The sequence below is a fragment of the Symphalangus syndactylus genome, chromosome 13, assembly GCF_028878055.3.
Source record: "Symphalangus syndactylus isolate Jambi chromosome 13, NHGRI_mSymSyn1-v2.1_pri, whole genome shotgun sequence".
In the NCBI taxonomy this organism is placed as follows: Eukaryota; Metazoa; Chordata; class Mammalia; order Primates; family Hylobatidae; genus Symphalangus; species Symphalangus syndactylus.
The window spans coordinates 70,572,049-70,598,182 of record NC_072435.2 but is presented as its reverse complement, the minus strand read 5'-3'; the positions used below and the strand labels follow the sequence as shown (position 1 = coordinate 70,598,182).

The 26,134-nt window shown below is 34.5% G+C and overlaps 1 protein-coding gene across 3 annotated transcripts in view; it reads left to right on the top strand.

Annotated features, from left to right (window-relative positions):
* The window catches only part of CAPS2 (calcyphosine 2), a 118,072-nt gene extending 111,865 nt beyond the window's left edge, over positions 1–6,207 (top strand). For 2 of the 3 annotated variants that reach the window (XM_063615083.1, XM_055235973.2), the window contains one exon: positions 3,168–6,207. In XM_063615083.1, coding sequence (XP_063471153.1) covers positions 3,168–3,343 — 176 coding nt within the window. In that variant the 3' untranslated portion in view covers positions 3,344–6,207. The remainder of the gene's footprint in view (positions 1–3,167) is intronic. The other variant, XM_063615082.1, reaches the window with a different exon arrangement.
* Positions 6,208–26,134: the final 19,927 nt, after the last annotated feature.

Here is a 26,134-nt window from a genome sequence, read left to right as displayed (position 1 = left end):
CATTGAACTTTGAAAATGTTACTTAATAAAGATAATATCTTTATATTAATTTAAACCTTAGACTGAGGCCATTAGGGAGGAAATAAACTATGTTTTGAACCAGAAACTTAGGAACTATTTGCCTTTCTTCATTTAAAAATTCTTAGGTCTATTGCCCATAGTCATTTGATTATTTGATATTTATTATCAATATAGAGCTCATTTCCTACTTAGGAGATAGTAAGGGATTTAAGTTAAAAATAATGAAATAGGTTTAGAAAATAGATAAATACATCTGCAGGTTCTCAGAGTTATTTTTACTATATCTGCTTATATAGTTATCCATACTTAAGGATTTAAGCAGAAATGAGGGAGTGTCTTTCTCTAGGGATGGAGCTATATATAGAATGAACATACATATATCTATCAAAATTTGAGGATATTGTAAATTCCCTAAAGTAACTCTAGAGATTTGTATCTTACTATATTTTTTCTAACTGTTTTAAATAATTGTTTTATAAGTGCATGCTTTTTATAAAGAAAGCATTTGACCACCACAACTCTCCTCTTTACATTTCCTTCCATGGAAGTCAAAATTATCATTTAGCATATATATTTCAGTTAATGTATTATGAATTTTACTTACTCTACGAATTTTCATGGCTATGTGCATACTATAAATATTTAACGCTTTTTGAAGTTTTTTTTGACATGAAAGGTGCACTGAAGATAGTATTATATAATTTGCTTTTTACATTCGTGAGTATGTTTTGGAGTTCTTTATATGTTAATCCACATTGAGCCACCTTATTTTTTATCTTGCATATATTATTCTTTTTATGAATCAATATACTATCATTTACCTAGCCATTCTTTTATTGTTAGATTTTAAGTTCTAATTATTGATCAACAACTAATGAAGCAATAAATGCGCTTATTTGTGACTCTTCAGGCCTGTTTTCTACTGCTTCCTTGGAGTGATATTAATACCTAGAATTACTGGGATGTCTGCATTTAAAATTTTAAGTGATACTTCCAAATTACATTGTAAAATGACTACATTAGATTATATGGCCATTTGTTGAAGAGTTAGTTTCCTCCACAACTTTGCTAAAAAATCTCACTTTGCCGATCTGATAGGTTAAAAGAAACCCATTTTACTTGGAGTTCCTTCATTACTAGGGAGGTTACACATATATTTGTATATTTAATGATCGTCCATCTTTAAGGAATATTTATTGACAATATTTTATGAATAATTTCTTTTCAACTTATAACTTTAATTCTGTACTGCTAAATACTATAGAATACTATTATTTTTAGAATTTTATTCCTTACTATTAAAAGAGATACACTGCAATTACTTTGGTTTCTTGTCATCATTAACCCTCATATATGGTTAATTTATTACTTTTAATTGTGAAATGAAAAACATGAGATTTGGTTATGAAGATTAAAGTTAATCATCACTGGATTCCAAATTTCTAATTATCTATTTCTTGTTGAAATAGTTTAATTTGCTTATTCATAACATTAAATAAACTACAGCCACTCTAAGAGAATTTTTAGTGTATGTTTAATTGTTGCTAGTGTATTTTTTCCTTTAAACACGTCATTATCTGTTTCTTTCTCTTAATTAGTCATACTAAATATAAGAACGAAATAGTTTAACACCATGTATTTTTTCTCTTTCTCTTTTCTCATCTAATAATATTAATTAGGTTGCTAAAATAGCTTCAGCTTTATTATGTGTCATGGAATTTTTGATGAGGGTTTTATTTTTGTTGTTGTTGGGAAAGCCTCTTTTGGTTTCAAAAATTCCGTAATTTTTCTTTGTGTTCATATTAAGAATGACAACAGGTAAGCTAAATATTCCTAAATAGAAGAAAATTTGTCACTGTATTTCAAAGAAGAAAAAAAGTACCCCTATTATTATTTATTATTGCAAATTATAATCTATTCACATGCCCAGCTCTCGGATATAGTTTGTTCACAATTTACAATTAATTTTAAGGTAAGGCTCTTATAACACGTACAATTTAATTTTAACTATAGAAAATATTCCTTCTTAAATTTGCTTAAGTAATATATTAGAAAATAGTATTTTAAGGTTTAATAGAAATGGGATATCCCAAATGTGTTTCTGTATAATTGTTTTAGAAATATAACATTTTTTGCTGTAAATATTTTCTGGTCTTCGAGAGGACTGAAAAAAATTTAGTTATAGGTGATAGGAGGTAGATATTTCCTGGATGAGGGATATAAAGGAGGTATGAAATTGTTTGCTATTTGAAATATAAATTTGAGTGACAAATGTTTCCTCAGAAAAAAACTGTGTTAAAACTCCTCTGTTCAAAAGTATGGCTGCTAAACAAAGAGGGAAATTTCTACCAAAATTTATGTTTTTATATAGTTTGGATCTTGATTAATTTTTAGCCTTGACTAACATTCAATTAAAACTTCATTTTATTATTTTATATTACCATCTCTACGTAGCATCATTATTCAGTCTTTTTACGTTCAACTTGTGTTTTATAAAATAATCACTTTTTCTCTATTTCTTGTGTATGTTTTTAAAAGAAAGCAAACTTCTTAATATTCAAAGTAGATTTCATTCCTTTAGTTTGAAAGACCCTTTGCAATGCATTATTGTCTAAGTGCATTAGAGAACCTCTGGTTTGAGGGAAAAAAAATTAACTCTCACCTTAATTTTGTCCACCCCGTTAGACAAACAGTTTGAGTGGTATTCCCATCTAAGCCTGTTATTTAAAACATAACCTGACTTTAAAACGTTTTAGAGGGTCACATAGAAATTTTTGACCCTTTTTCTACTATTGTATATGGGCCTCTGTTTATTCTCTTTTCAGTGTTATCTGATCAGTCACTATAGCTTCCTTTCATCTGTCAATTCCTCTGTTCTTTTTAAAAATTTATGATAAAAAAAATTGTGTTCTATGCTGGGATCCTAGAGATAGATCAGTGCAGGAGCGCAGGGGGCAGGGAAGGAGTGGCAAATCGAATGAGATGAAATAATTCCAGTTCATGTGTAAATAAATTGGCTGGTAGTTTGACAAAAGATTTCAAATTGCTGAAAGTATTTCATAAGATGATTAAGTATTCCTTTAACATCATCAGTCATTTCACTGAACTTTTCAGGAAACTGTTTCATACTCAGTACTATTTTACAGGCCATTCAACAGAGGAAGAAATCAAATCATCCTTTCTAGAAACATTAAAAGTTGCCTGCAGCAAGTCTGATGAAGTGTCGTATGGTGAATTTGAAGATTACTATGAAGGTTTAAGTATAGGAATAGTAGATGATGAAGATTTTGTTAACATCTTACGTACTCCATGGGGGATTTAGTCTTTAATAATACATATGTCATCAGCACTAAGCATTTTATTGGAGAGATGATTTCAATTTAAAGGATGATCAAACACTGGAATATATTTTCCTAGGACTTCCTTTATTCTGGTTTTTTTGTTTGTTTGTTTTTTTCTCAAAAATGTTGAATCTGGAAAGAGAGCTATCCAGAAATATAGACGTAGGAGTGTGTGAGTGTTTGTGCATGTGTTTGCCTGCTCACATGTCCATACATTTGTAAAGATGTCTTTTTGGTTTATTACTTATCTTGCGTATATTTTAGAGGTCATTTTTTATTAACTTCAATAGGAAAGTTACATCTGCATCAAACAATATGGTAGCATCTATTTATTAACCAAGTTTCCTGTCTTTTCACATTGTTTTTTGCTATCTCTTCCTCAGAATATATTTGCCACCATTGTCAATTTGATAAATTAGAATTGGGCCCAAAGCCAGTGAAATAATTCAACGTGTGTTTAACACATGAAAATGTTAAAGGATATGCAAAGAGAAATTTTTCAAGCAGTGTGATTATAGATGTTTTCTGTATATAGAATATTTCAAATGATGGAGGTTTACCCCATGATGCTCATTTAAATACTGACTTGTCTTATAAACCTGTCTTCTAAATTATGTACCGTTGTTGGTTAAATAGAGCACAATGTAGTTATTCTAATGACCAGTTGTATTTGTTCTTTATTCTGTTTTTTAACTGCAATCCTTTTTACCAGCATACAATTGCTATTGAGCAATATGAAACGGAAATGTTCTCTATTAAGATGAATACATTATCTTATTAAAGAAAGATCCTAAAAGTATATTGTTGCATATATGAATCTAAGGAATAGTTCAGTAATTATTGCCTAAAATGTGAAAGCATATTTTATATCCTAAAATGAATGTATGATATTCTAAACATCTCTTTTAGTATAACAAACAATTGTAACATTTCCTTCTAAATATATGTTATTTAATAGTTACATGTATTATAATCATTCTTTCTAAATTCTTTGCTAGTCATTTCTTCCTGGGAATACAGAGAAAAGAGACAACTTTATGAGTTGTTCTCAACTTCATAATTTTAAATTTTCTATGTTAATATAACATAAATTAGAAAAAATAAGTGATTCAAAATGAAAATATTTACTTTGTAGAATATGACTTTAGACATACCACTGTATCCATCTATACTTGGCAGCAATATGAGAAGCCTGATACATGTGAACCCAACAAATTCAAAGTTGCACTTTTCAAGATTTGAGAAGGTACTAAAACTTAGTACTAAAATATGAGAGGGAAAATGTGTAAACCTCTTAGTGCTATTTTCACTGGCTAAATTCTTTATTTCTTGATTTTTTTAAAAATTAGGTTATTAAAACAATATGCTAGAAGACATTTGGGCAGAAATAAGTCTATAACACTATTTTTGTCACGTATCTTTTTCTTGGAAAAATTTATCCAACTATAGACATCTTAAGCCCTACAAGTTGTTCTTGTTAAAAATGACTAATACTGGGGGTGCTCAATATGCATAGAGTGTTTTTCATTGATAATTTTTATTTAGTTCTTAAGTAACGTATTCTTAATGTTGGCATGTCATATTTTTCTGTTACTATAATCAGAAAATGTATAGTCTGTTATACTTTAAAAAAAAAAGGGAAACTACTTTTGGAATGCAATGTGTTAACATGACAGCATACTCTTAGTATTAATCTTCCTAATATAAGCATTCACATGTGGTTATTTGTAGGAAATAGCTCTATCTATGAGATGTTTTTTGGTGTATTTTGTTAGAATTGGTGACACAGTAAATCATTCTGCTTTTGGATTTGCCTCACTGCCTGCATTCTTCTTAGATTTTGGTATAGTAAAATCTGTTATTTAGTATTAAACTTAATAAAAGAGCATTTAGGAGAAGTGACATTTCAAACATCCCCAACACAACTGGCTTTTGAAATCCTATGCTTAATAGTCTTTGTAATTCTAAAAGACCTCTTGAAAACGTTAAAATATTAAATTATATGTTGTAATGCTGTTACATGAATTTTATAGTTATGTATATTTTATAGATCTCTATATCTTTGTAAGTTACTTGCTTGTATGCTATATAATTGCTTTGTCAGTTAACCATACTGTTTATGGAATTGTATATACTGATTTTTCTGTTTTTATATTTTAAAAATAAAAGTTTAGAGAATTTTAAGGAAAAACTCACATTTTATTAAAAAGACAAGGTATATTATATAGGAATTTTAAGCTAACTTTTAATGGAAAGGACATACATATTTGCATGATGGAGCAATTGCATTACAGTTAAAAATGTATGTCCCTGTTTTAAATTTTATAGTATATAAATATATGTGCTAATGAACCAGTGACTGCATAGAGGCAGTCACTTAGAGTAATTCATAATCTTGATACAGCTGTAGATCATATTTTATTTTACATATTACTTTTGACTTCCAGTTTAAGTTGTTTGTTATCAAGTATTTCAGGAGAGAATTGTGTACATTAGGCTATGTTTACTGCAGATTATGTAACATGCTTTTATGAAAGTATAGTTTGTAGTGCTTGCAGATATAAAACATGTACCCTGATAAACTATAATCACTACTAGGTTGACCAGCAAGGACAAACATGAAAGTGCTTAAAAAAAAGAAATAGAAGGTAATGAGCATATATAAAACAAGCCAAGCAAGAGAAGAGCAAAGAGAATCTGCAGGGTGGACATGGATGTATTAGTTTCTGATCATGAGAAGAAGCTCTTGTCATATCCTTCCATTTTTATTTTAAAGTTCTATAAACTTCTGAGGTAAACTGATTTCTTGGATGTACTTAATAAAGAATAAATGCTTCATATTGGAGCCACTGTGCACTTAATCATTATTTATTCTGCCAGTCAGTCGTTTGTACAGGGTGAGTGGCACTACCCTTGCAGTAGGCCAAGGCTCTGAGATATTCTAGATTTTTCTCACACTCTCTATTACCCACTCAGTCTCAGGTGCTATTGGTTCTTGAATTTATCCATTGGTTCTTTAAATCTCTCTCGTTCACTGTTTTCAATGCTTATGCCTTAGTTCAAATTCTTACCGCTTCTGTGTGTACTCCCTCTCATCAACTCTGCCTCCTTCCCAGTCCTGTTTCAACCCATTGATGTTGGAATGCCCTTTTACAATATACATTACTTCCTGAATAAAATTCTTCCCTGGTACCTCATATCTCTCATAAAAGTTCAAGCTCTGACCTTAACACATAAAACCTAAAAGATCTGGTTTTCCTAAGCTCATCTCCCTATACTCAGCTCACTCCCCACATTCTTCCAGTCATTCTGAACTATGTAACAGCTTTTAAAATGGATTGTGAGATTTCCAACTTCTGCGCTGCTATTCTGCTACTTTTATCCAAAATTATTTTCTGCACTTAGTGCATTAAATTATTCATACTGATCTTCAAATACTACCTTAAGAATAATGTCTTCTGAAAAGTTAAATCAGACAAACTCTTGAATCTGATATATTGGGATCCCATTGACACCCTGGGTGTACCTTTACTCTAGCATTCATCACTTTCTGCTGTTCTCATAACTCTGCTTGTGTTTCTCTCACTAGACTGTAAACTCCTTGAAGATAAGAACAATATCTTATTCAGCTTTGTGATCCTGGTGGGTGTCTAGCAGTGTCTGACATGGGGTAAGCATTAAATCAATTATTAGTCGGCTGGGTAAATGTGTGATTTATTGAGCAGAAATTGTCAGGGTTCTTGTTTTGGAGCACTTTTGCATCAAAACACTTTAGTAGACTCCACATAAATAGTATGAACATGCAATTTTGTGCAAAATTCACCTATGGAAGCTGTAAGTTACCCTAATAATGCACAGAATGCATGTTCTAGCTGGCCATTTTTCCACAAAGCCTTACTGCTTAAGAGCTACTATATTCACTTCCACTTTTTGGAACTCGATCAACATCTGATACTTAGCTAATTAGGCTTCTAAGCATAATTAATTCCATCCATGAAAATAGTGTGCTGTTAGAGCCTTAAAGGAATCTTGGTCCACTCATGGATTAGAAAGACTTCTGGTTGTTCGACTGATAATAAAGTAAGCAGATCCTGTCCTGTAATGTTGCTGCTACTTCCTTGGTGAACCTTTCATGCAGAGTGATGGTTGAAGTCTCTAAAGGACAAACTGCTGGGATTGCACTGATTTTACAGAACAGGTTTTGTAAACTTTTTTGGCCTCTTCGCTAAGAAATATTTGTTTAACAAATGTTTATGTGGCAGAACTTATTCTCAAATGTATGTTATTACAACCTAGAAGTAAGGGATGGGGTAGCTAATTTCCACCTACCTCAAAGACTTTTTTGCAGAGAGGGCCATTGGTTACCTACCAAAAGGAACCTATTACTTGTGCATGGCTTAATTGGTTTAAGTCAGTTCATAGCTGCAGTTCTCTGTTAGACACTGTAGTATGCATCACAGACCCAAAAATGGCATGGCATTTAGGCATATACAGTGCCTAAAGTAGTAAAGTTAAAGATTCAAATAACAGAAGTCCATAATTGATACAACATGGGCATAAACTAGGTGCAGTAGAGCATTTAAGACCTGCATATGTCATCCTAGGGGAGTAATAATAATTCACTATTCTGAAAACATATGATTTATTAGGGTATTATTGAAATGAAATGAATGTATTTTAATATAAAATACTGAAATGGTAAAGGATTTTGAGATTTGATTGTATAAATTGTGAAAACGTACTAATGGATATACATTTTCAGATTTCTCTCTTTAATCTTATATAAGCTGATTTGTATAATTTTTGGATATCCAAGCAAAATAAAGTCATTTGGAAGGATTTGAATAAGCAATTACCTATCCAGTGGACAAATTTTATTCCAGGAGAGAAAAAAATCAAGTCCCTTGTTGCTTTTAACTTACGCTTTTATCAAGTTAGGATGGGACTTCCAAGCCATGTCTAAATGAATTTAATTATAAAGTGTAAAGATTCTCACCTTCACAAATACATGTTGAATTTCCTGGGAATTTTGAATGATGATAAAGCTGATAGGAAACAAATGACAGTGTTTCAAGGAAATCGTGTTTCACTTATGAAAGTTGCATATTTATCTAGTAGCTGAAGAGTTTTATCGAGGAACATTTTAGAAAGCATGTTATAAATGAAAAGTTATTTTGAGGAAGCATTCAGATGACCATCTTATTAAGAAAAAGTATGTACTTATATTAGTATTTTAATATAAATGATGTGGAATGGGCACAGGCTTTGAAATCACTGAATACTGACTTCAGACTTGAGCTCTTCTACAAATTAGTTGCATGACTTTGGGAAGCTATTGAGTCTCTACTTCAACTGCAGGTTGATGTGAGTATGGAATAGATAGGGATATAACAGAGACGTAGATATAGATATAGTACTTACCACAGTCTAGCACGTGCGCATGCACACACACATGTATATATTCTGAATACTCTATTTCCTCTGTTTTCGTCAATTAATTAAAAGCTTTTCTTTTTTTTCCCTGATTATCCTGAACGGCAGTTATAAGAGCTGTTCTTTTAAAAACATATTTTTCTAGGTAGGAATAATTTGTATGCCACCACTTCCTCCTGAATTTAATAAGCCTCTCATTATTATTAATTCTCTTTCTTCAGCAGCGTCCACGAAAGAAAATCAAAACCTTGCATTAGGTCTATTAACTCTTTTCCTTCAAAGCATGTAACAAGGTGGCAGCTTAAAAAAGGAGTTAGTAACAAAATTTGTGTTATTCAGATTAACTGGAAAATGATACATACATGAGGCTAATTTTGTCTTTAAAGACCTTAGGCAGCATTGCTATTTTCTCTGGTGTACACACTAAGACCACTGATGATCCTGAATTCTGTAACATATGTTTTCCAAACACAGCTGCAATAGTATCTCTCATCCCACATACTCTTACATAGTGAACTTGACTTTGCATCAAGAGATGGGCTCTGTGTCCCCTCTGCTTGAATCTGGGTGACTTGTTAGTAGTCTCTTGCAGCCACTAGGTTGTGTCTAAAGTGATGCTGTGTTACTTTCCAGACTAGGCAAAAAAAAATGCAATGTAGTTTCTGCCTTGTTTGCTGGGACACTTGAGCCACCAGGTAAGAAGTCGGACTACCTGAGACCGCCAAACTAAAGGGGCCACATATAGGTGCTCTGGTTAACAGCTAGAGCTGACCTCTCAGCTGAGAGCTAACCTCAATTGTCTACATGTAAATAAAATGTCTTAGGTTGATTGCACCTCTAATCAACACCTTACTACATTCATCTAAAAGATCCCAAGTGAGAACTATGCAGCCAAGCTCTTCTATATTCTTGTGAACAAAGTAAAATGCTTGGTTTCAGTTGCTAAATTGTGCGTGTGTGTGTGTGTTTTCAATAGTAAGTAGAGCAAATCCTTACATAGAATTTGTGTGTGTGTGTGTGTATTTATAATAGTAAGTAGAGCAAATGCTTACATGGAGTTTGAATGAGAGCAAGAATATTAAAAACATTTTGTCAAATATACTTAGGAGTTAATTAATATGACCCACAGTTGACAAATTCTTCTGTAATATTAAAAGAAAAATAATATAGTAAGTCTATATGATCTAAGTTGTGTGGAATAAAGTGATCTGATAGAATAAAAGAGAACCCTCCAGCTCAATTCCAATAAGTCAGGCAAGCTTTTTTCTTTGTTGTCTCACAGTCTGAGGCAGAAATTGTGAAGAACTACATTCAGAATCTGAACCTTACTGTGATGGTTAATATTGAGTGTCAACTTGATTGGATTAAAGGATGCAAAGTATTGTCCCTGGTTGTGTCTGTGAGGGTGTTGCCAAAGGAAATTAACATTTGAGCCAGTGGACTCGGAGAGGCAGACCCACCCTCAGTGTGGGTGGGCATCATCTAATCAGCTGCCAGCACAGCTAGGATCAAAGCAGACAGAGGAATGTGGAAGAACTAGACTGGTGTCTTCTGGCCTCCATCTTTCTCCCATGCTGGGTTCTTCCTGCTTTCAAAGATCAGACTCCAAGTTCTTCAGCTTTTGGACTCTTGGACTTATATCAGTGATTTGCCAGGGCCTCTCAGGCCTTTGTCCACAGACCGAAGGCTGCACTATTGGCTTCCCTACGTTTGAGGTTTTGGGACTTGGACTGGCTTCCTGGCTCCTTAGCTTGCAGACAGCCTTCACCTTGTGATCACATCAGTCAACTCTCCTAATAAAGTCCCTTTCATATATACATCTATTCTATTAGTTCTGTCCCTCTAGAGAACCCTGACTAATTCACTTACCTATCCGTGTGTGTGTGTGTGCATGTGTATGTGAGTTTGCTTGAGTAGGTTCTAATAGATATAGGCCCACCTAGAGTGGAAAAAGAAACTTTTGAGAGTTTCTTCTGAGACAGAGAAGGGAAGAGTGTTTCTGGTTCTGAGGGCATAGAGCCATGTTCCCTGTTTTCTGGCAGCAATTGCCTGGGGAGATCCTGGGCCCTCAGACGAGAGTGTCTGTGTGGCAAACACCAGGCACCCAGGCTGTTAATCCCAGATATAACTCCCAGGTTTCAGAGATATCACCTTCAAGGGACCATAAGGGCTTAAATAATTAATTTGTTAATTCATACAGTTATCAATTTAACCATTTGTTCATTCAACACATATTTATTGTATAGTTTTATGAGACACTGTTCGAGGTTCAAGAGATATGTCCAAGAACAATATGCACAAATTGCCTGCCCCACACAGTTCAATTTATAGTAGTAGGAGATAGTAAGCAAGTAAACAAATAAGATAATTTAGTTAAATCATTTTAAAAAGAAGAAAAAATAAACAGTATGAGCAGAGAGTGAACAGGAAAGTTCTTAAAGGTGGTGACATTCTATTTGAGACCTAAATGAGGCAAAGTGGAAGAGAAAGAGCATTCCAGATAGAAGAAACAGTTAGTAAATAAGGCCCTGAAGTGTCGATGAGTTTGGTGTGTTCAAGGAAAAAAAAAGGTTCCCTAGGATGAAGAGAATGTTAGGAGATGAGATTGGGGAGGTAGTCAAGTGTTGGATCATATAAAGCCTAATAGTCCATAAGAAGGAGTTTGGATTTATAGTCAAAGCCCAAGGAAAAGCAGATAAGTGCTGTGATCTGATTTTGTACTTTAGAAACATCACTCTGAAAGCTAGCAGAGATATGGATTTGGGCTGGAGGCAAGGAGACCTGCTAAGGGGCTACTTTCATAGTCCTAGTGTGAGATTATGGTAATTTGGACTAGCTAGGGTTTTAGCTTTGGAGACGGTGAGATGTAGTTAGAATTGTGATTTTAGAGGTAGTGTCAACAGTACATGTAGGTGGACTGTGTACTGTAAGAGTAAAAGAGGAAGCAAGCATGACAGCTAGAATGAGCAACTGGGTGGGGGTGGTGATGCCATTTACTAAGAATGGGGAAAATTAGTGGTAAAACAGGTTTGAGAGGAAAAAGCAAACACTTGCTTTGTCCATAGGTTATGAGTCTTTATCCATAGGTTAAGACATTTCTAAATAGAAATGTCAAATGAGTAATTGGATTTATAAGTAAAGAGCTCAGGAAAGAGGCCAGGGTTGGTGGCATCAGTATGTAAGTGGCATCTGAATTCTTGAGACTTTGTGACACTCTTTGGGGCATGATATAGACAGAAAAGATGGCAAAGGATTGAGCCCTAGAATACATTTAGAAGTATAATTAGAGTAAAGTGGCCAAGAAAAAAGGCTGAAACAGGTTGGCCAGGAATGTGGGTGGGAAGTCAGAAGAACATAGTGACATGGAAGCCAAGAAATCAAACTGTAATCAAGTATGGGAAATGATAAACTACGTTGAATAAAATGAGGGCAAACATGCAGCCACTGGATTTGACAACATGAAATGGTGGAGAAGAACCAAATTGGAGTGGTTTGAAGAGAAAATGAAAAATGAGGGCCAGGCATGGTGGCTCATGCCTGTAATCCCAGTGCTTTGGGAGGCTAAGTCGGGCAGATTGCTTGAGTCCAGGAGTCTGAGAGCAGCCTGGGCAACACAGTGAGACCCTGATTTTATAAAAAAAAGAAGATAAAAAAAATTAGTCAGGCATGGTGGCACAGGCCTATAGTCCCAGCTTCTCAGGAGGCTGAGGTGGGATGATCACTTGAACCCAGGAGATCCAGGGTACAGTTAGCCGTGACCATACCACTGCACTCCAGCCTGGACAACAGAAAGACCTTGTCTCAAAAAAAAAGAAAAAAAAAAGAAAACGAAATTGAGAATGTGGTTTTAGTAAGTGTGAGATGGCCCTTTTGAGGATTTTTACCTCAAAGTGAAACAGAGTTATGCGGCAGTAACTAGTGGTGAGTGTAGGGTTGAGAAAGATTTTTGTCCCTTTTTTTTTTTAACATAGCAAATAATAGAGAATGTTTTCATAATAATGGCACTTCATTACAGTAACCTTTGTGAATTGAAGACCAGAGGCCATACTCCAAATATTCTGACTTGTGTGAGATCTCCAGGCCCCTGTGGGATCAATCATTGGCAGAGGAAAGCCCAGTCCCCGAACAATTAATATTGAATGTCCTGCCAGCTGGGTTATGGTCACAATGAGGCAAGTAAGCCACCCACCCATGCGTGACATTTAAAGAAGCACCAAAAAAACCCCACCGTTAGTAATCAAATGAATAATATATAAATATTAATATTAATTTTAAAAGATCCAAAATGAACAAAATATTCTAGATGAAGACAGAATCAGGAAGAGTGATGGACAGAGCTATATTGGAGAGTGAAGCAAAAGAAAAATCTGTCATGCTGATCTTGTCTATATTTAAATGTTTTACATTTTGTTCAACATAAAGTTTTTGGATCAATTTTTATTTTTGTAAATATAACATTAAAATAAAATTTATCTTGACTATTGAGTTTTTTGGTGTCTCTTGAATTTTTCATCAAAGGGTAAGTGCCTCTATTAACTCACACCAGCCCCAGCCCTGCCTGTCAGCCTACAGGATGGGGACTCCAAACAGACAGCACTTTATTCAGAGAAACAACAAAACGTGAATATTTTACAAGTATAAGAAGAATGTACCATGGGCTTCAGGATTTGATTTCTTAAAAAAATCCTTGAATTTAGTGACTCAAGTTACAATATCAATTTTTATTTTCCATTGAAAGTTTTGTGGTGAGAAAGTTGTAAATGTATGGTTCCAATACTTCATTAAGAATGTGTTCTATTCCTACTTTAGTGACTTGTCTACTACAGACACTCAAGGGAGGTCAAGTGTATTATTGTGCAGAATAAAACGCTTGGCCAGGCACAATAATAAGCCTTAGATCCCTGTTATCAAAAAGTGATTCTCCTTAAAAACTAAGGGGAAGAAATGAGACAAAATATAAAGTTCTTGGAACATAGGTGTGCGAAAAGGCTTTAGTTACTGTTATTAGTTGAATTGTGACACCTCCTGCCCCAATTTTGTATTTTGACATCCTAAGTCTCAGTGCCTCAGAATGCAACTTTATTTGAAGACAGAGTCTTCACTGAGGTAAGCAAATTAAACTGAAGTTGTGGGGGTGGATCCTAATTCAATATGATTGGGGTCTTAAGAGGGGAAATTTGGACACAGATATATACAGGGAGGAGACTATGTAAAGGTACAGGGAAAACACCGCAGGACTGTGAGGATGGCCATCTGTAAGCCAGGGTGAAAGTCCTGGGCCAGATCTTTCGCTCACAGCGTTCAGAAAGAACCAACCCTGCCCACGTATTGATTTTAGGCTTCTAGCCTCCAGAACTGTAAGACAATAAACTTATGTTTAAGGTGACTAGTTTGTGGTAGTTTGTTAAGGCAGCCCTAGCAAACTAATACAGTCACCTCTGCCTTTCTGCTGTTTCTATCCTGCCTCCTGATTTCACACAATGCCATAGTACCTATTACTAATTGCAGAGAACTTACTGCTTGGGAAAAGTAGTCTTTTTTTTTTAGTGTAAACCTGACTATCCAAAGGCTGAGGAATCCTTATCTCCAAGCCTACTTACTTACTTATTCCCCAAATCCATTTCCAACTCCCTGTCATTCACCTTCTGCTTGAGACTTACCTGACCTAGGAATAAATTCTAATCTTAAAAGTAAGAGACATAATTTGTTAGTAAACATGTCTTCCTTTGTAGCTATTTTCTTGAGAAATTTTAGCAGAGCGCTTTACCGTATACTCTACTCTACTCTACTCTACTCTACTCTACTCTACTCTACTCTACTCTACTCTACTTGTAGTCAGTGTTTTAAGAAGAGGAGAAATGGGGTTCCCAGGTCATTGTAAAATTGATGTAGGCGGGAAGGGAAACTTAAACTTGAAAAGTCTTGGAAGAATTGAAATCCAGGCTTAAGATTTTTTGAAAAATTTGTACCTTTACAATTTTAAGTTTCTAAATTCTGCATGGAGTTTATATTTTTAGGTAAAAAATGTTGAAACATTGGCATTCTGTTATAATTTTAAATTGTTTTAAGTTGACAGATAAAATTGTGTGTATTTACCATGTATTAATACAACATGATGTTTTGAAGAATATACACATTGTGAAACGACTATCTCTAGCTAATTCACATATGCATTACATCACATAGCTATTATTTTTGTGGTAAGAGCATTTTACATCTACTCTCAGGATTTTTCAAAAATACAATATATTATTAACCATAGTCAACATATTGTACAATAGATCTCTTGAATTTCTTTCACGCTTTTAACTGAAATTTTGTATCCTTTGATCAACATCTTCCCAACATCCCACTCACCCTCCAACCACTCCAGGCCCTGGTAGCCACCATGCTATGCTATATTAGTAGGAGATCAACTTTTTAATATTTTATGTATGAATGAGACCACGCAGTATTTGTATTTCTGTGCCTGGTTTATTTCACTTAACATAAGGTCCTCCAGGTTCATCCAAGCCATTGCAAAGTACAGGATTTTCTTCTTTTTTATGGCTGAATAGTATTCCACTGTGTATATGTACCACATTTGTTTATTCATTTATCTGTTGATGGACACTTAGGTTGATTTTGTATCTTGGCTATTGTTACTAGTGTTGCAACAAACATGAAAGTACAAGTGTCTCTTCAACTTACTGATTTTATTTCCTTTGCAAATATGCCCAGTAGTGGGATCACTGGATCATATGGTAATTCTATTTTTAATTTTTAAAGAAATTTTCTCTCTGTTTTTCATGATGTCTGTACTAATTTTCATTCCCACCAACAGTGTGCAAGGGTTTCCTTTTCTGCACAATCTTGCCAACACTTATCTTTTGTCTTTTTGATAATAGTCATTGCAACAGGTGAGAGGTTTTAATATGCATTTTATCTGATGATTAATCATGTTAAGCATTTTTTTCATATACATGTTGGCCATTTGGATGTTTATTTTTTAGAAAGTCTATCGAGGTCTTTTGCCCATTTTTTAATCAGGTAATTTGTTTTCTTGCTATTGAGTTTTTTTAATTCGTTACATACCTTGGCTGTTAACCTCAATATAAGATAATTAGTTTGCAAATATTTTCTCCCATTTGGTGGGTTCTCTCTTCACTCTGTTGATATTTTCCTTTACTAGGCAGAAGCTTTAACATGATATAATTTGATTTGTCTATTTTATGCTTTTGTTGCCTGTGCTTTAGGGGTTATATTAAAAAAATCATCACCCAGACCCATGTCATGGAGCTTTTCCCGTATGTTTTCTTCTAGTAGTTTCATAGTTTTGGGTGTTACATTTAAGTGTGCAATTCATTTTGAGTTAATTTTTTATATGGTGTGAGATAAGGGCATAATGTCATTCTCTACACATGTATATCCATTTGTCACAACACCAGTTATTGAGGAGACTGTCCTTTCCCCACTTTGTGTTCTGGAAAACTTTGTCAAAAATTAATTGGCTGTAAGTGGATGGATTTATTTCTTGGTTCTCTATTTTGTTCCATTGGTCTATGTGTCTGTTTTTCATGCCAGTACCATGCTGTTTTCATTACTTTAGCTTTGTAGTATATTTTGAAGTCAGATAGTGTGATGTTTACAGCTTTGTTCTTTTTGCTCAAGATCACTTTGGCTATTCAGGGTCTTCTATGGCTCCATATGAATTTTAGGAATGTTTTTTCTATTTCTGTGAAGAATGTCATTGGTATGTTGATAGAGATTGTATTCAATTTATAGAGCACTTTGAGCTGTAAGGACATTTTGACAATATTAATTCTTCCAATCCATGAACACAGGATGTCTTTCCATTAATTTGTGTCTTCTTCAATTTATCTCATCAGTGTTCATAGTTTTCAGTGTAGAGATCTTTCACCTGCTTGGTTAAATTTATTTAATTTTATTAAATAAAATAAGTATTTTATTTTCAATGTTATAATTTTAATGCTACATCTATGGCTTGTAAACACATCTTGTTTTAATTGTGTTGTGCCTTCTTATTGAATTCACTCATGAAAAAATATTTACTGAGAATCTATACTGTGCCAGTCATTGTTATAAGCACACCTGTGAAAAAATATAAGTCTCTTGGAGCTTACATTCTAATGGGGGTGTGTGAAGATATGTGTAAATAATAAACAACACATAAATAAATAACATAGTATGCTAGAAGGTGACTGAATATAAAATTTTAAAAAATTGAGCAGGATATGAGAAATCTGTAGGAGGATGGGCATATCTGAAGTAGAATGTTCAAGCTGGGCGTTGAGAAAGTGAATTGAAAATGAGAAAATGCACTCTACAAAAACCTGGAAGATAATGGAAAGCTAGTGCAGATGACGTAAGGGAGGAGTGTGCCATGTGTGTTTGACAAGCAGTGAGGTGGCCAGTGTGGCTAGAACTAAGAAAGTTGGCAGAGTAAGAAAATGTAGTCAGTGGGTTCGGATGAGGTATATCAGGTTGAGCTATACTGGCCATTACTCTTTGGATACTACTCTAAATCTCTTCTTTAAGAGCTACTCATTCATTCAAACATCCATTTATTTAACAAGCATTTATGATTGTCTGGAATACGCTAGAGGCTGTGCAGACACTGGTGGTGAGAAGTAGAATAACACATACTTTTTTTCTTCAAGAAGCCTCATGGATCCTGGAGACTACAGATAAAGATTAGTGACTATTGCCGGGCACGGTGGCTCACGCTTGTAATCCCAGCACTTTGGGAGGCCGAGGCGGGCGGATCACGAAGTCAGGAGATCGAGACCACGGTGAAACCCCGTCTCTACTAAAAATACAAAAAAAAAAAAAATTAGCCAGGCGTGGTGGCGGGCGCCTGTAGTCCCAGCTACTCGGAGAGGCTGAGGCAGGAGAATGGCGTGAACCCAGGAGGCGGAGCTTGCAGTGAGCCGAGATCGCGCCACTGCACTCCAGCCTGGGCGACAGAGCGAGACTCCGTCCCAAAAAAAAAAAAAGATTAGTGACTATAAATGTGATAGGTGATTGGCAGCATGGCTATGTAGAAATTACTCTAGGGCGTGTGTATTTGTAGATGGGTTGTGAAATTGAGAGAAAAGACAGGTAAGATGATGCCTGAGGTAAGTTTTAAAGGAGTTTCTTAAGACAATGAAGGTTAGAAGACAGAGGGTAAGATTTTGATGCTTTTCCTAATTATGTTTTCCTTTCTTTCACATTTTAGTATCACTCGAGGTAACTATTCTATTTCTGAAATTTCATATAAAAATAAGAATGTCTTCACGTCTAACCTGTAATGCTAGAAATATTGAGTCTCTTTCTTTCATGCTCCATTGCGTTCTGGGTATGTTTTGCTTTGCTTTGCTGCTTGTGTTTGTTTCTATCAATTTTTATCTTTCTTGAGAGGGCACTTGGGATTTTCTTCCTTGTTCATCACTATATTACCATTGGCTAGTGTTGTTCCTGGCCTTAGGTCTGGCATGTAAATACACAAAAGATATTTGTTGAATGACATTAATACAAAAAAATTGCATCTGCCTAAACAATCCTAATACTTTGGGACCATTTTTACATCAGATGTCTTATGCTTTTTATCTTTTCTGTCTCTATTCTTTCTCATTTTTTATGACTTATATGTGAAGAGCTGACATTTTTCAAAGCATGCTTTGATCCAAAAATTATTGTAATTATTGAAAATCCACAGCAACCACTGCTCCTTCTTGGTGTTTGTATTTTGACCTTTTTAAATGACAATTCTTTTATCTTCTCCTTCTTGCTATTATTTTTGTATCACTAAAGTGAGTAATTAGTTTACAGGACATCCAAAGATTTTATTCAGAGTTTTCCTGTAATCCTTCAGTCATTGGTATTCTAGATACCATTCCCTATTGTTCTCTGAAGAAAGATATTTGAATGGAAAAGATGTTGGATGTTGGTATATGGTAGAAAGGCCCCTGCATCCACCATGCAGTAGGGACAACTTGAGAATATACTCTAGCATTCCTGGGTCACGTGCTTTTTTTTTTTTTTTTTTTACTTATAAGTTCAGAAGGCCAACAAGCATATGCAAAAAAAGCTCAACATCACTGATCATTAGAGAAATGCAAATCAAAATCATAATGACATACCATCTCACACCAGTCAGAATAGCTATTATTAAAAGGTCAAAAAATAACAGGTGCTGGTGAGGTTGCAAAGAAAAAGGAATGCTTATACACTATTGGTGGGAGTGTAAATTAGTTCTACCATTGTGAAAGACAGTGTGGCAATTCCTCAAAGACTTAAAAACAGAACTACCATTGGACCCAGTAATTTCATTACTGGGTATATGTCCAAAGGAATGGAAATCGTTCTTTCATAAAGACACATGCATGTGTATGTTTGTTGTGGCACTATTCACAATAGCACATGCTTTCGTTTTAAAAGTTCTGAAAATGTCACTCCACTATCGTTGGCAGTTTGAAGCTTTCTAAAATTTGGTTTGCTGATAGTTATCTGTTTGCTTTTGAAGTTTGGGAAATTTTTTTTTTTTCCAAAAAAATCTTTTACTTTATTGGAGCAAGATTCCTGATCAGTATACAGTGATGTATTTACTAAACAGAGACCTGTGCAGAAATTACATACTATCTAGATAGGTTGCTACATTTTTGCCTATTGATAGAATAGTTCCCTTTATCAAGCTTTATATATCAAAAAGCTTTTGAATTTCACCAGGCTGTTCATTGATTCACCTCTGAAAAAGTGGCATTCAATTTCAGCTACTATATTTTACAGCATTAAAAAGCTTAGGCATTAGGGTGCTTCTCTGCAAAATGGCATTGAGCAGACAGAGTATTATTGAAATTTAAGGCTTGTAGTAGAATGTATCACAAATTGGCTTCAGCTTGTTCTTTTGACACCAAATGTAATTTTTTTCATTTTTCATTTTTGTTACTTTTAGTTTTACATAACATAAAGATATCTTAATATTATAATGTTGACTATCAATTTTCTCCATTATTCAGATGTTTTCTGCAGCTATTTTAAGGTTAGATTTCAATGGTCATGGTCTAATATTCATAGCTATGTTCTCTTTCTTTAAATTTTTGCTGTTTTTCATATTTTTCTTGACTCTATCTTTTGTTTTACAAATGTGTATGTGTCATTATCTCTTTTTAAAAATGAAAGATATTTCTCAGTGAAGTCCCATTAATGTTTTCTTATTTATCTGTGTTACCTTGCAAGCTCCCCTCTTCCATCCTTGATTTAGGCCCTGTCAATTGCATCTCCAGAACCCGCTTTGCCTCACAACCTGGTGAGAAGTTATCTTTTAAAAAAATTGAACAAAATAAAACGCATATGTCTATGTGTGTCTGTACACACACACCCACACAAATGTTCTATTTTGTACTTTCTCTGTTTCAGTATTATTTTCTGATTAAAGTCTTAAATCCTGGTTTATTTATTAAAGTCTCGCTTGTGTTCCTTATGGTTGGCTAATTCTGAGGCTGTAGGTAACCACTAATCTTAATTGAAAGTATTTGGGCCTAATTACTTTTTACCCTTAAGCAAGCCCATGGTTCTTTTCATTTATTCTTTCCTTCAACAAGCACATATTGAGAAATTACTATATGTCAGCACTGTGCCAGGCCCTGAGAGTATATAACACAAATTACACAGTCACTACCCACATGTGACTGTTTGTCCAGTGTATGAAATCACTATTTGATGTAATTATTGAATATAAAGAACCATGGAAGCCCCAGCAATGTGCTAGTGGCATCTGATCAGAGAAAACTGCTTATAAAAGTTGAAGCTAGAAATGCTTCTTAAGGGATGGTGAGGAGTTCATTAGTGAATAACAAGAATGGAGATGGGAGAAGCGGGGAAGAGAAAGAAAAGCATTCCAGATGGGCCCAGCACGGACAAATCCACAGAAGTGAAGAACAGCATAGTATGTGCTATGTATGTTTGTTTGTATAATGTGCACGTACAGTAAATGTACAGTGTGTATAGTGTGCACTTGTACAGTGCAGTTTTTGTTGGAATTTGACTAGCAAATTGAAAAAATTAAAGTCCATAAAGTGTGTTTAAAATAAAAGATAAAACGAAAACTCTAAACAATACTATGGTGCAGAAAGGGATTGTGAAAAGTGGTATGATTGGTTGGGAAGGGAGGTGGAAATACTGTTAAATTTTGTTAAAAATTATAGTGAAGTATTCATGTGAAAATTTTAGTGGAAACCACCAAAAAAAGTATAAAAATATAGTTTGTCATCATGAATGAAAAAAGGATGCATAAAACTGTTTATCAAGTGGATAACAAAGATGGACTCTAAGGAAAACTTTAATTAAATGGAAACCACAAAATAAGATTGTTGTAAGGTTCTAAAATGTTAGTACTGTGATAAATACAACCGGACTAATTTCACCTGGCAGATTTTACCAGATTAGATAAAATATAAAATTTTATCAAAATGGATAAAAAGAATAAAATTTTAGCCACATGCTGCTTACATGCAATACCCAAGTTAAATTACCTACTTACCTAAATTAAAGCCACACAAAAATATATGATGATATGTATACCATTTTTTGAAATGACCAAAAGAAAGCTGATATAACTAAGTTAATATCAGACAAAACAGAACACAAGGCAAAAAGCATTTATAAGGATAAAGTGGAGGCACTATTTAATAATAAGAATAAGAAAGTAAAAGGGAAAGGCATAAAAAAATAGGATGCACTGATGGAGTAGTAGGTAGCTTGGGACAAGATGGCATGGAGCTTACACATGAATGAACTTTTAGACTATGTAGAAAAAAGAGTGGGATGGGAGAATGGGTATAACCTAATTGTTGGGAGACCTCTCCTGTCTGTGGTTAGAGAAATAGGGTTAGAAATAAGGGAAGGGGACATTTTTATCTATGCACAGGGGCTATTAACCACTCACCTATGAAAAAAGCATTAGTCTCACTTCTGAGAGTCTTGAAGTGGTATTTCACATGTTCCCAGAACATATTCTACCAGCTGCATTAACTGTGCTTGTGGTCTGTGAAGGGCTTAGGTCTTAATCTTGGTATTTGGATCAGTTACCTGTTCTCAGGATCTTGTGGTTCACATTTTAGAACTATAGATACACAATAAGCTACAGGAGGCTGATTACTCAACAAAAGGTTACTGCACTAATGTTTAGACAAGCCAAGATGGTTCTATACATCAGCCAAGATAGTTCCTGCCAGCAGACGTTGAGGAAGCTTTCTTCTCCTGCATTCTATACCCCCTTTTTCTTATTATATATGCAATGTTGTCAATGGTCTAGACTCCAACCATAGAAGGCAGACCTGGATGGGGATTAAAAGGCTGGTGAGCACATATTAAAGTGGCAAATGAATTGTTAGGTCAGATTTAAATTTGGGGGGAAACTGAAAGTCTATTACTTAAAATGTCTCCTAGGCATTTACTCATTGAACAGAACAGCATTAGGCAGGATCTCTCTTCCAAATGCCCACAAGTATAGTATAGAACTGAAGTCAGTTATTGGCTAGACTTCAGGTATCAAGGTAAATTCAGATTGGCTTCTGTCATTTGCAGCATTGTTTCAATCTACATAATAGATAGTGGTGCTTTGTCTCAAATGATGTCACTGGATTAGGATGCTGGCTGCTAGCTGGTTCAAATTCTGATTATATTTTGAATGTGGAACCAAAAGTATATTCTAATACTATATATAATATATGGCATTATACACTGTCTCAAACCATATATCCCAACTTATAACGTTGTCCAATGCTTCAAAAATATCGACAGTTAACTATTGGGCCCATACACTTAAATTTGGCAGATTGATTTTTCTTGTCCATCAGCTCTTCTCTGTAAAAGCTTCATAAAAGTATCAATAAGAATAAAAGACAACCCATAAGGACAAAGAGAACATAGACAATAGTGGATGGATTTCAAAAAAAAGTTGAAAAAGAGCAAACTAATGAAGAAGATATTATGGACTTAGCAGCCTAGAAGTAATAGGAATCCAAACAAATGCCTGCTGGAGATGGGATACCTGTAAGAATTGATCTAATTTGCCTTGCTGAATGCTTGGAACATGGGGTGAGGTCTGTGATTACAATATGATTGGTTGAAAATCTATATACAAAGTGGTTGAACTTTCCTAGTCCTTACCACCCTACTGAGCAGTCAGAAAGCTACCCCACCCACATCTATCAGAGGAAATAGCAGGCTTAGCCTAGTGAAACTAAGACAAAGAGCCTCTGGATTCAGAGACTACAGGCATTGCATAAAGTAGGGCAGAGTTCAAGGACTAAGAATAGTAGGACTATGCAAAAATCTACATATTTAAATACAAGACCAATAGGCTGTTTCTCCTGCTTCCTCCTAGAATCCTGGACAGCAAAGTTTATACCCTCCCCTTACCAACACACATCAACGCTCATCTTCCAGTCAACTTCTCATTTTCACATAGGAACAAATTTTTGACAATTAGTAGACATTTGAGGAAAGACACTTAGGTGACAGACAAAAATAAACATAAAAAAAAACCTGGGCCAAAACAAAGACAGTCAATGGAACAAAAGAAGCAAACTAAAAAGCCATAGTTAAGATCTTCAAGGAGATAAGAGAAGAAAATCTTTCTTTAAAATAGAAATGGGGTCTTATGTAAAAAGGACAATCAGAGAACTAGAGCTTTTAGAAACTAAAAATACGGTGAACAAGAAGAAGTTTGCTTCAGCCCCTGTTGGCAATGGCATGGCCTACAGCTGCCAGGAGACCAGTAGTATGGAAGAGAAGGTACTGCAAGTTTGAGTGTGGGTATAGGCAATTGCATGAAGTTGGAGCTATGAACCTGAGGAGGAGATGGCAATGGCAGTGGAGGGTTGGATGCCTGAGCTGGCAGGTCCCTGACACAGGAAAGAGTCTATCATATTCCATTGCACCCAGTCCTCTCTTTGTCAGACATTACATCTCCCACCTGGTGAAGAATTTGGGGTCGTAGGTCTTGGCAGTCTGGAATGGGTCCAGTTATCTGAACTGTTGAGACTCTACCTAAAACAGGAATAGAAAATGCAACTATGAGAACAAAGAGCTGTGCTTGATAGAGCGACTCTTGTGAATGATAACATTTTGTATTGAATATAAAAAATATTAAGATCTAAGAGGTTTGACTAACTAACTTTTTGAATCTTCTCCAGAAACTTTTATTGTGGCTGCCAATATTTTGGACAGATCCTTGGATTTTCTGAAGATGAAACCTAAAATTAATCTTTCACTGGGATCTGTTGTTTATGCTGGTGGCCAGAATATTTGAAAAAGAATGCAATGTTTTATCTACTCATGAAGTAATCTTGATTCGTCAATGTAAACGTACTGCTTCTTCTGACAGAAAACTGATGGAAAAATAGTTTCAGAAAAAAATTCGGAACTATGAATTGGAACGTACTGTACCTTAAACTTCTTTTGCTTCTATGAGACTATCATATTTCTTTATATTTGAGAAAGGAAAGAAATATTGGGCCTTATAAACTGGAAGCTCAGCTGAAAACTTGCAATTTTTTGCTAATGTTTTCCAAAGCAAAACCATCTGTATTAGTTTTGTGTCTTCTTAATCTGGAAGTAGAACTGTTGTAATTTACTGAATTATTGAAAAATTTCCTGCTTCTTAGAAGGCATTCAAAGTTTAATGACAGCAAATTCTTTTAATGGAGGGAAGTAGTTTCTAAATGCCTAGCTGAATATTTTCTCTAAGTGTTGGAAGAAATTGCTTTGCATTGTTTCTAGATGCAGAGCCCAGACCCTCCAAGACAGCTACTATGGTGTTCCTAAATTGTCAACAATATTGGAGGATAACTGTCCTGATGAAAGTGAAAGTGAGGACTCTGAAGATGTGAGTTGTGGGGAATGAAGTCTCAGCAGCTCTCATCGCTGTGATCAAAGACGTACATCTTTTTCAACTTGAAAGTGACACAGTCTCTGTGCTTTCCATTTTAGAAATCTAATTGTATTATGTCAAAATTTAAAGGATGTGTATGGTTTATAAGCAATCAGTGGGGAAGTAGTTAGTTTTCTAATCCAGTTCTCATGAAGGCAGAAAGATCATAGACTAGAACACCAATCATCTATTATTATTCAGACCAAATCTGGTCTATTTTTATATTCTAAGCCATCAAATAGGATAGAGACTCTCAAACAACTGCAAATAATTTAAATATTAGCACTTTGTTTTTCTCTTTGAATAAAAATGATCTTTAGCTACTTGTGGGAATAGGAAAGGGGATGATACATTTAATTTATTACTTATCAAGAGAATTTATCAAATGAATACTGTAGCTTATCTTAAACATTTGGTATAACATCTTCAGGCATCTTTATTTAAACAGACTGAGAGTGTGCAAATGCCTTGGTACCAGAGAAAGCAGTAATCCTTTTAATGATTTATCTTTGATCCCCTTAGCTGACCTCCTACATCTCATTTCTCAGAACAGAGAATACACTATTGAATGTCAAGAATTCCCCCTCCTTTAATTTAATGCTCTGTGTTCTTTCTGGTTCAGGGCCTATAAACTTAGGAGTTATAGTATTGACATTTCTGTGAATTTTATTCTGTAATGTTTTAATGGAGGTTTCAGCTAGGGCACAATCAAACGACAGGCTAATGCTGTTAGAGTGTTGTGTTCCCAATGGCTGTGTCTTGCCTGACAATCCACTAGTTTTCCATGCACGTGTATACAGCTGTGTGAGAAGTTGAACAGAAATAGATAACTCTCTGTAAATGATAAATACTGTTCAAGTGATTAATTTTATTTAATTTTCTCACATTAAATACCATGTTTGCATTATGGCATATTCTTTGCTTTGAAATTAATATTTCAAAATTAATTATATTAGTATACGGATGCTAAGATGAAATACAATTTTTAAAAAGGTTTGCTATAATATAGTTTAAGCATATTTCTTAAATATGATGGTAGAGTCATAAGAATGGTGACATTTAAACTGTATACATGAAGTTTTATGTAGAGAAATGTGTGCTTTTTACAAAACTTTAGAAAATGTTTATAAAATATGAATCTTACCAATGAACTTAAAATACAGATTTTTAACATCATGTATGCAATAGTCTAGTCATTAAACATAGACATTATTCATTATATTTCTGTATCACAAATTATACATTGATGGCTTTTTTACTGGTAAGTCAACATTCATTGGTTATTTTCCATTTTTAAGTCAATATAGTTTGAGAGTTTCTATGCTTTTAAAAAAATCAAAACATAATAAAATAAAATTTACCATTGTAATGTGTACAATTGAGTGGGTTTTAGTGTTTTTTTATGTAGTGCAACCCTCAC